Here is an 11743-nt window from a genome sequence, read left to right on the forward strand (position 1 = left end):
TATCGCTGAGATCATAATTGCCTTGAATGCTCTACTTCAGATTTGTCAAATGATCCACTGTTTGGCATAAAGTGTTTTTCATGTTCTGACCATAAATAGTAGTTTTATTGTGGTTTGTTCAACTTTCACTCAGCAGCAAAAATCAGCCTTTAAACTTGACAGAAATAATGATTATATTCATATAATTATTGATATCGAATTATATGACCATATTGCCCAGCCCTAAATAGACATAATTTAAAGGTAGTTCTTTATTTCCTCATAACCCCTCTAATGAATAGTTTGACCTCTAACTTACTTAATATTGAAATTTACACTAGCGGACTAATGCATTAATAGGGATTTATTAATGACTTACCATTTATATGATAACTACAGAGGACTCATGCCTAAGGTGTGAAAAGTGTTTACCCTATTAATAACTTAAGAGTATTCACAACTTGGCTTACGAAAAGTTATGAATGACTTGTGACTGTTTTATGAAGCATCACTTTGCTGTCCTGTGAGAACCACTTATCTCCAGAAATTCAGCCTTTCATGAGCCAAGACAAACAGCCCTGTTTCCATCTTTTTTAGAAAGTGTTTTAGAACCTTGTTTAGCTTAAAAAGGTCATTATGCTCATTTTCAGGTTCAAAATCTTATTTAGGGGTTGTACCAGAACAGGTTTATGTGGTTTAATTTTCAAAAAACACCATATTTTTGTCATACTGCACATTGTTGCAGCTCCTTTTCACCCTGTGTGTTGAACGCTTCATTTTAGCTATGGAGTGATGCATCTTACCTCTACAAGATCTTTGTTGGGAGTTGCACATGCGCAGTTCGTAGTTAAGGACTACTATCCAATCAGAAGCAGAGAAGGACGGGTCAGTGAGAAGCAGGTAAATTCGGCTTCGGTTCAGCTGTACATGTTCCCCTTACCAGCTTGGCAATATAGACTGGAACACGAGTTTCAGAGTGGTGTTATTAATCTGTAACAGATGTATCTTTCATCCATAAACTTTTAACTGAGCTCTGTTTCTACATCACAGTAACAATGTTCTGTCCATTGACTGCCTGGAGGGTAGTTAGTGTTTAAAAGGGAGAGGAGAGGTGTGTGCTCAAGCGAGAAGCTTCCGGTCAGCAATCTGATGCAAACGAGGAAGTCCCTTAAACCTGCATTCTATTGAACGGCCAGCAGGGGGCGACTCTTCTGGTTGCAAAAAAAGTCCGGTATTCTGACGATCTATGCTGCCTTGTCGAAAAATGCTACCGTAGCGCAAATCGACAGCAGAGTCTATCAAGTCGCTCTGCCTTGTTGAAAAATGATATCTTATGTGTTCCCTTTTCCAATCCCATAAAGTTATAACTCACAGTATTATGACATATTCTATTTTTTGATTATAGTATAACATCATTTCAGGGGTAGCGTATTCTGATAGACTAATATCCCCTATCAAATAATGCTCCCAACACAGGATCATTTTATATTGCACCACTACTCACTCCATGTGTACTGTAAGGAGATGGGGAGCATGTTAAAATACTATATTATGCCATCTTTATGTAAGATATCAGGGGTAGCATATTCTGATTTTTTTATATGTTACTGGCGATCAGACAATTTCTCGATTTCCCTACAGCAAGGTTGCACAGATTTATCGGCGTGGAAACAAACCACGCTTGTGGGTCATACGCATGCGCAGAACCCATAAGTAGCACATCTCGATAGGTAGCATAAATCGACAGAACACCGGCTCCATTACAAATAATGGCAAATTACCCTACTTTTCAGCTGATTTATTACCTCAGTAAACACTTTCCTGATGTTTATGGTCTCAGTTTCTAGTTTCTTGTGTTCTTCAATACAAAACGATGTTCATTTAGTAAATTATGGTGCCATTTATTTAAAGAAGTATATGATTTGTTAACCATTGCTAAACGCGTTAGTAACAGCTTAGTGGTACCAATACTTGTCTGAAGAACATAATACCATAATAACCACATAAACTCTTGTAATTTAGGAAGAAGTTTATTTCATTACAATTTACATTACAACAGTATGTTGATGGACAAGGACATGCGATATTTAATACATGCTGAGTGAGAGAGCAATTTATTTAATAAAGATGTGGACTGGTGAAATGCTGTAGGGCGGGTAGCACCACAGGAGTGTGTGTTGTTAATTGTATGCATTAATTATCCCACTTGCTTGTGAAATTCCACTGTGCTTCATCTTTCAGACCTCAAATACAAACAAAAAAATAATACATCTGAATTAAAGGCAGTACAAAAATAATTCCTCTAAAAACATATTTGTGGACCATGCCACAGCAAAAGCTCCTCCCACTGAAGAAAAAAAAAAGCAGACCTGCAGGGGACACTGTTCCTTAAACGTCTTCGTCTTTGGAGTTTGGTTGTTAGGCTCTTCTACATGTCGATACTGATGGTGTTGGCTGTATTACTACTTCTACCACACGCATTATGCTCTAAAACTCCGAGTCTTTGAAGCAGGAACAGGTGAGCAAATGTCACTTTTCAACAGTCTCTCATGGCATCCTCAGTTGGCCTGCTGGCGACCCAGCCTGAGGTCATAGGATACCATGTAGTAGTTGTCCCAGGCAAACAGCTTCCTCTGAGCCAGGTTATAGTCGATCATGCTGTTGTAGCGGTACTTGTTCCTGAATGGGATGGCCACGGGCTTCCCCTGGCTGGTTTCGGTGTCATACATGTAGTTGATGATGGTGTCGGGTGCCGTGTAGCTGGCCACGGTGTACAGCTTGCCGCAGACAATGAAGGAGTTGGCCACAGAGTTCTTCCTGATGTTGGTCTCCCAGCTCTTCTTCACCTCCAGACTGTGTGGGTCCAGCTGTGAGATCACGATGGCTCCTTTGGCTTTGTTGGTGGAGTAGACGGCCCACAGCCCCCGCTCATCCACAGACAGGTCGATGTCCGTGTAGCCTCCCCAGGAGTAGGGGAACTGGCCGTGGAAGCCGGCATGGGAGAGGTCACGGCGGGCTGCGACGCTCTCAGATGCCAGGTCGTAGCGGATGAGGGTGCGGCTGCGACGCCTCTGATAGTACAGGGAGCCTCGGTACACAGTGGCACCAGTGCTCTCCACCGGCTCCGGCAACAACAGGACCTGTCATGGGAAAACATGAGACAATCACTACCATTTCCGGCTTATTCCCATGAACGAATATCACCCATGTGACACCTACCTTGGATGGAAAGCCTTTAGAGAGTTGTTCCATGTCCTCATACCCGAACAGCTTCCTGACGTCAGAGCCAATGGTGTCAATGCGCCAGACCATGTTGGGTCCATAAGGGGAGACAGCTTCGGGATCCTGCATCCAAACACCATATTTACCTTCTATGTTGTCGGCCTTCCTATGAGTGACCGGCTCACCAATTGAAACCAGCTCCCCACAACCTTTGAGCAGGAAAAAAACACGAGAGAGGTAAGGATAACACAAAGGGGAATGCTGGCGAGGAGCAGTGCCGGATTTGGCACCAGAACCGGAGCCGGGTGAGCAGGAAACAGAACCAAGCAGTAAACACGGCTTGACCAGGACTGAAGACAGCTTCAGAAACTGATGGAAGCCAGTTTGACGGCAGGGAATACAGAACAGATGTGATTGACAGGGGAACTGAACTGGACTGACAGAGGGATTGTGCTGAGAAGCGAAGGAACTTTAAATTCAGAGATTTGTGAATGGAGTTTGGTGTGACGTTCTTTGCAATACAGCACCAAGGTGTGGCTGAGTTCAGGGTTTAGGTTATGGTTTGGGGGGAAAAAGTTGAAAACTGCTACAAAACAAGGGTTCCACCATCTTGAAAAGCAACCATCCTCAAATCAAATCAAAAATTTTGTTTTAAATCATCCAGTGGGTTTCTGAAGACGACTTCAGGAGAAAAGGCAGAAAGTCGGCGGTACACTGTACAGTTGATCTACGTGTACATGGCTGAGGGACGATGAGGGTAATCTGATTAGGGGTATGGTGAGGTCTTCATTTCTCATCACGGAGGCAGACAGCGGGTTCAGAGATGACGTCTCTGTTAGCCTTAACTTTGTCTGAGTCACCACCATCAGAGCAGCAACTAGGTTACAACTCATTCTGGGCAGCAACTCTCCGCTGCTTATCTTATTGGGAAACCAATAAGAGGCAGGCTGTATATTTACCACTTCCTAAAATACACCCTTGCTCTCATGTCCTGGATGTAGCACCGGATTAAGGGTTAGATAGGAATATGTTTTATAAATACCATACCATACCATAAATACCATGTAGCTTCCCTGTGGCGGGGGCCTCATCAGAGATTATATGACTTCACGTGTATTTTCTTGATTCCCAAACAATCAAACCTGTGTCGCGCAAGCTGTGACATGGTTTTGGGGAAACCCATGGGGGCGGGGGGGTATGTGACATCCTTGTTAGGGGTGCTTTCCCTTTACATTTACGAGACAAACATGAAACTCAGGCAGGCCCTCATATCAGCATGCCTACAGATTGGCATGACTCTGGTATTCTGACCCCAAATTCTGCAGTATTAATAGCAGTATTTGCTTTGAGGCTGTCAGCGGGGTGGGGTGGGGTGTCATGTTTGCCCGGTCAGATGGACAGAGGGGGAGGATGAAGAAGGAGACGGGGTGAGTAAGAGAGGTATTAGCTGCCAGGAGTGGATTTTAAAGGACTCTACTGGTGTGTTTGACCACAAAGCATGTGTTCTTTACTTTTCGCTGTCCATATGTAAATAGGTTCAATACAGTGGAATATATTTTTCTTGCCGTTACAGGCAGTCTTTGTGCCTCTTTTGTGAAATATTTTGTACACACAGATTTGATGTTAAAGGTGCCCTGTACAGTTTTCTTGTAAACAAGCAAAAGTTCTGTTTACATTCACGGTTTTTAACAAAATGAGTAATGGCCTGACAAACGTGTTGAATTACTCCATTTTTCTTTGCACATTTTAGATTTTACATCTGTTTAAACTGTCTTCTTCTTCTCTGCCTTTGTGGGCACATTGCTAGTAAAATATAGACTGCAGTCAGAAGTGTTTTAAATAAAAACTTGGCAAATTGATGTTCACTACAGTGGATTAAACAAGCCAGCTAATATATCTTCTCATCGTTCAGAAATTAATGGAAACTAATGGATGCCTGAAATGGTAGAAAACTTCAAATGTCTAAAACATGCATGGTTTGCATAAATAAGTACATGTGATTTGTAGTAAATGGTACGGGCTAGAAAGCAACTCCTAGCATGGTCCTATAAGGGAGAAACAAAGAAAAGATTTTCAAACCGAGACCTGTGTTGTCCTCGGAGCCGTCAGGAGCAGGTACCTCTGTCACCTCTGCCTTCAGTTCCTGGAAGCTTGGAGATCTGTACTGCCACATTGAGTCTGACAGGGAAATATGTGAGAGATGGATTTAGTTGAAGAAGAAACAGCAAGTTGGAGGTGATTCTGCACAAAAAGTGTCCCACCTCTCAAACTGCTGCTGTCTCCCTGGCTGTTGGGCCTGGTCATCAGCTGAGACATCAGACTGGAACCTAAACGCGCGCACACACACACACACACACACACACACACACACACACACACACACACACAGAGTTTAGTGATTTCTGTTGTACATTTCACAATACTTAAAGAGAGTGTTTGTATACCCAAAGGTGGCTATGGCGCTACTGACAGCAGGGAATGTGACAGCAGGAAACAAACACCCCTGAATGAATTCCCAGCTGCTCTGGAGTCAGACAGTCGGTAGATTGGCTGCCCATAACACACATACTTGACACACTTGAGACCCCATCCTACCCGAGCACTGTCAACCTCACGTCCTTAAAACCTCACATCAGTCGTTTGACCCTTTCTCTACTGTTTCTCCTCCTCTTGTTTCTCGCCATTTACCCCCTGCTCAGTTCTTGTTTTGTCATTTGGCTCCTTTATGAACCCGTTACTGTGAAAGTAAACAATGTCTGTAAGCTGTATACGCCTCAGAGTGGATGTTTACAAAAGAAAAGAAAGAGCTTTTCAAACACGTTTTCATGAAAATTAATATAAAGTGTTTGTGTATCTGTGTCCGCGGGGGGACTATTTGTATGTTTTTAAGCACGTGCGGGCTGTGCTCCTGCACGTGCAGTGTCCTGTGATTTCAGGCGGGTAATGAGCCCTAATGAGGCAGAGAACATTAAACGTTAACATCTGGAAGATGATGTTGATTCTCGGCGTTGATGAAGAGGAGCACAACGTTGGTAACGGGGCACATGACGAACAGCAGTGTTTTGAGGGTACCAAGGGGTTTGTTATCAGGCTGATCCCACAGGACACAGCCATTCATCATCATCACAGGTAAACAGCCACATTCTCCTGCTGTCTTTCCCTGGTGTGTGTGGGTGTATGTACCTTCATATCCTGCCTCTTTGTCTGGGATGTCACTGAGCAGAATAACATAAACTTCACAGACCAAACGTGTCCTAATTTTAAGTCTTATGAGACAGCGGGCAAATCAACCCCTGCTTTGTTGTCAGGAAACATTTTGCATCTGGACATTTATATTTTTTATATTTTCGTAATTCAGGAAATTGTGATGATGATGATGTCATTTCAGTTTGACTTAAAATTGGCCACAGTCTAGTCGTGTAGTCCCTCTACCTACTGCAGGGTAAGTACAATGATTGAGACCTCTTAGGAGTTCATTGAACTTTATTTATGACTGCATTTCCTGCGGGCTGCTGGCTCAGGAAATTGAAAGAAAACGACTGAAAGACATGGTGAAACTGACTGTGTTTTGGCAGTGGACTTGGCTGGTGATTCCCTTTAACCTGAACATAAACTTAGTTTAGACACACTCGTGTTTTCACAAGTGGAAGTGTATGTAAATGTGGGAGGCGGCTGATCTGCCATTGCATTCCTCGCACTGAGCAAATTTTCACTTTTAAATGTGATTCAAAAATAATTTTCTTTTGTGTGTACTGTTGAATGTTGAATGTCCACACATTTGAATTTTATGTTTGCTCGGCTCTGAGCACGAGCCAGGTCTCCAATTAAAAGGAATGTTGCCACTTTTAGCAAACAGGCTTGCTGGCTTGTGTTGTCACTGCCAGTGCAAATTTTCTGTGAAGGTCTATTTTTAAAGTCATAAAATATCATTATAGAATATCAGCTCATATATTTTAAGCGGCAAATGTTACTGAAGGTCATAACCACTGCTTGAATTGTAAATGCTAAAATGATCCTGTCAAAGTTACAAACTTTCCAGAATGCTTTTTACTTTTATCTCCTCTCTCCTCTGGGTCAACATGTCTTCCTCTCGCTATGATCTATTCTACATCTGCCGCTTACCCCGAGAGGCCCTCTCTGCGTATCTCAGCCCGCAGGTGTTAACTTGAGGAGCTAAGCAGATAACCTGGAGTATGCAGGAGATAGAGGAAATAAGCTATCCTGATGCAGAGGGAGTAGGGATGTCTGGAGGACGGGAGATGGTAAGGAAGGATTTACTGCTGCTGGCAATCTCAGCTTTACAGGTAATACACTCTGAGAGCCAAGAGGGCAACACAGCGATGGCTTAACTGAGAAAAGAAAGGGGGATGGAGTGTGAAAATACAAGCACGGAGCCTAATTAGATGGATGTTTGGCCACTGCAAACACACAGAATACCAGAGCTTAACCTCACTGGCACCTAACGCAACTCCAAAGCTCTATGCAGCCCTCTAACCCCTGGAAGGATAGTGTTCTTGGCCCCTCTCTGCGGCCCCTTCCATCCCCACCAGCCCTGACCCACCAGGCGTCATCAAAAGCCCAGAGAGGATACCTTGGCATGGAACCACCACTTCCAGAGTGTGCATCACATTTCAGCCACCCCCCCATCCCCCAACCAGGCTATTCACGCCCTGCTCGTCATGCAGAGGGAAACACCAGTCATAAAGAAAGCAGGATCTGCTCATAAATAGTGAGCCGACCCTCTCTGGCCTGCCACCATCACCCCTAAATGCAGGCAGGAAGCTGGAAGCAGAAACCTGAGCTGAGAGGCAAACAAAACATTAACCATACAAATATACACACGAGCAATCAAACAGGTACATGCATCATTAGAGGGTGTGCGCACATTATTCTGCCGTTCTCTTTAAGGGGATTTGTGCAGGCAGATAAGGAACCTGAGCATCCTCTCCTCTGTTGCTGCAAGCACTGTGTGCACACACACACACACACACACACACACACACACACACGGTATCCCTGTGCCACTGCAATGCACTCTATATGCTCATGGTATTCCACATGTAGATGACATTTATGTGTCATTATTTCTCTGCTCCACTTAACCAATTATCCCTCAGAGAGAGATGCCAAACACATATTTCAACAGAAAGACAACCTCTCTGCAGGTAATTAGGTAATCTAGTCATCTTAATTGCAAGATGGATAGGGGACATTTTATGTAAAATAACTTGTGCACACTGCACAATTATCTAACAGCAGGAAATTCATAACAATAGAATATAGTTTTCTGTTAAGCTTTGCACCTTTTGGAAAAAGCTCTTAAAGTGTGTGGTGGTTTGAGTGTATCTCTTACCCACTGCAGGTCTCGTCAGGCCACTGTTCTGCAGAGGCTGGCTTGGTGGCACCGCAGGGGTCTGCGGGGGACATGGTCTGTTTCTCAGCCTCTCCGTCTCCCTTCTCATCTCCTCCATCCTGCGCTGAAGCACCTCCAACTCCCCCTCCAGGCGCTCCTTCTCCCCCTGTAGCAGGTTCCTCTCCCCCATGGCCCGGTTCAGCGCCTCCTGAAGCTCAGGCTGAACTCTGGTTCCAGCCCCTAGGGGACCCCCGGTGTCCCCCCCAGAAAGCTGGGACACCAGCACCTCCAGCAGGCTGAGTCTAGCCTTCAGGCCCTCCACCTCGGGGCCTCCGGTCTGCGGGCAGCTGGCCTCGACCGGGCTGGGTACAGTGAAGGTGTACTGGCATCGTCCACTTCGGTCGTTTCCCCTCCACAGAGCAGCTCGGTCCTGTGCGTCACCTCGCAGCAGAAGACCACACATGCACATCGAGAGAAGGAGGAACATGCTGGAGATGGCCCTTCCACACAGACAGATCAGAGGTTTACTTTATTAATTCTCTCTCTGAAGAATTACTTTCTTTCTTCTGTCAAGTCTTCTTTTAGTCTTCAGCTCTCCGCTGGAATTCTGCTTTAATCATTTACCAATTCCCACTGACAACTTAGTTTCTTATTTTGTCTCACTCTTTTCTCAGGTATCTCTTCTTCGTCTCTCCTCCCCTCTCTTGTTCTTCTCTCCTCAGTGGACAGGTCGGTAACACTGAGCACACCCCAACAGCTCACAGATATTTATACAATCTGGAGGGGAAGGAAGGAGGGAATGAGAGGAGAGGTGAAAGGGAGGGAGGGGAGAAAGGGACAAGAAAGGGGTGGGGGGTGGGGGGTGCAGAGGCATAAAAGGGGAGGGAAAAGAGAGAAGAAGAAAAGTAATGGGACAAAAACATCCCTTTTTCACACAAGGTTTGAGTGTCTGTCTTTCTGCAAAAGCTGTTTTTTGGATTTTAGTCGTGACCAACGTGACCGCTCTCTGTCTTTTAAATTTGTGTAATTCAGCCCCACTAATGTCACTTATTCATGTCCCATCTGTAAAAACGTCTCCCCTAATACGTGTGTGATGCAGCCCCACATGTCAAAGGGGATTTGGCTGAGATTTGGCCCCATGCATGGCAGGGAGAGCTGGGCCTCGTTGAGATACGATTACCTCCTGAGGAGCCGGTGTCCCATTTCATATTGGTAGGGGGCCAGAACGTGACGCAAGCAGACGATAAAGATTGTCATTACAAAGGGTCAAGGTTACAAGTCATTCGGCAGATACCCGACGCTGACCCCGACCCCGACATAGACTGGGTCCCTTCAGCTGAGCTCGGGTTTGTTGTGGACAGTATGTGTGCATTTTCAAGACAACACTCACTCACTGCAGTTTTTTTTCAATGTTTACTTAATACAACATGAGTGAGCTGCCGGGGGCCATTTCTTCCCTGAGTTCACTTCCTGTCACTTGCAGCCTGGGTGATTTTGTTGCAGCCTGCCTCTTGTCCCTCCTCTCTAGTCTTTTTGCTTTAATGCAATATCACAGACACGTCAGGACGCTGCCTGCGAGGCTCTCTTCTACAATCATGTGGTACGGAGGATGATCTATTTATTTTCAGAGAGGCAGGATAAAAGATTTGAAAGTGAGACACTTGCTCAGATGAGGCATGTGTGCAGACACACGCCTTCCAATCTTAACCCCAGCTCTACAGGTCAGCTCACCCTCATTCTTACCATGCCTCTTCATTTGGGTCCCTAAAACCTTCCCTTGCTCCCCTCCTTCACTTCCTTTCCTCATGTAACCTTACTTCTGTTTATGTCCAGAATGCTTCACTCCGGGGAGGCCAGAAAGCGAAGGGTGCACAGAGGGGAAGGGGGCACACTCTTAAAAACACACACCTCCTCCTGCAGGTTGATGCGAGGCTCACCTGCTTCTGTCACTGCTTGTTTGCAGACAGCTGGGGGCCCCTGACACAGTTGTCTTGATTGATGAAGCAAGCCTCTGATTTGGTTGGACAGATGGATGAATGGATGAATAAGGTACAGAATGTGTTTGATGTTGCGAAACACTGAACTGCATGTATTCACGGGTTGGGTCCATCCTCTTCCAGGAAATATCTTAATAATGAGAAGCTGAAGAGAGGGTAGAAGGTGGGACACATGAAATAAAGGACTGAATGAATCACCGAAGGAGGAAAAGCTGGGAGTAAAACCACATGTAAACAGAAATGGAGAGAATGAGCAAAGAAAGAAGCTCCTGGGAAAGTAGGAGAGAGCGATAAATACGAGGGGAGTGTGTTTAAACATTTGAACAATGTTTTATTCACAAGATTCCCAAATGATTATCAAAAGTAGATGATTTCTTTTTCTGGAGATTTATTCTCTCCCTCCTCTAGATACGTCTCTGCCTGTACAGAGGCAGAGTTTCCTCCTGACAGGGTGTGTGCGCGTGTGACTGACTAATGCTGGTTGGCACATTGTCCACTGCGTGAGTTTAGTTCACTTTTACAGAACTCATATAACTGCAGTTATGCCCGGAATCTTGAGTCATCCAGCATTAGTCCTTAACAGAGGACCAAAACATCCTCTGCTGCCAGTGTGGGTGTTTCTCCGCAGGCAGAGAGGACAGAAAACACTCCTTGTGTGCACAAATATAATAGTATAACATAATAATTTTTTTCCTGTACATGGAAGTCATGACCAGAGGTATAATCAAACATCTAGGCACCCAGTTTGCAGTTAAAGCAACACATCTGTGAGATCTGAGAAGAGCAGCAACATTTTACAGCCACTTGTCCAACCAGGACTTTACTACGTTTGATTTCACTGACTTGAGGAACGGTCCAGTGGTACGCAGGCTAATCAACATATAAACAACTGTATGAGATGAAAGGACCTCTCCTCTTTCTCTTCAAAGCTGAAACAAAGGCGCACCCGCAACATATGAGAGCTGGACGACCATCTGCCATTGATCAATGAAGTAAAAGGCCCCTGTGGGCCAATTTTATTGCTATCAGTGTGTTTGTGTCTGCTGTCCTCAGAGGACGAGAGCAGCGGGTCTATAGGAACAAAAACGCTTCACGGTCTCCAGACTATCCAACTTAAGTGCCATCTTGGGACTCCACGCTGCCAGTAAAACCACAGACCAATAAAAAAAAGTCAGGTAATGAGAGGACATAA

The 11743-nt window shown here is 44.9% G+C and overlaps 1 protein-coding gene across 1 annotated transcript; it reads right to left on the reverse strand.

Moving 5' to 3' along the window:
- Positions 1 to 1993: 1993 nt before the first annotated feature.
- On the reverse strand, positions 1994 to 9041 carry myoc (myocilin). Its single transcript, XM_038716407.1, has 5 exons — positions 8555 to 9041; positions 5463 to 5528; positions 5287 to 5379; positions 3199 to 3410; positions 1994 to 3119 (listed from the first exon to the last, which is right to left on the reverse strand). Exons 1-5 carry the CDS (start codon positions 9039 to 9041, stop codon positions 2538 to 2540), a joined length of 1440 nt encoding a protein of 479 aa, XP_038572335.1. The 3' UTR covers positions 1994 to 2537.
- Positions 9042 to 11743: the final 2702 nt, after the last annotated feature.

The sequence above is a fragment of the Micropterus salmoides genome, unplaced genomic scaffold (assembly GCF_014851395.1).
Source record: "Micropterus salmoides isolate LMB-PRFRI ecotype aquatic unplaced genomic scaffold, ASM1485139v1 Ms_hic_scaffold_13, whole genome shotgun sequence".
Classification (NCBI taxonomy): Eukaryota; Metazoa; Chordata; class Actinopteri; order Centrarchiformes; family Centrarchidae; genus Micropterus; species Micropterus salmoides.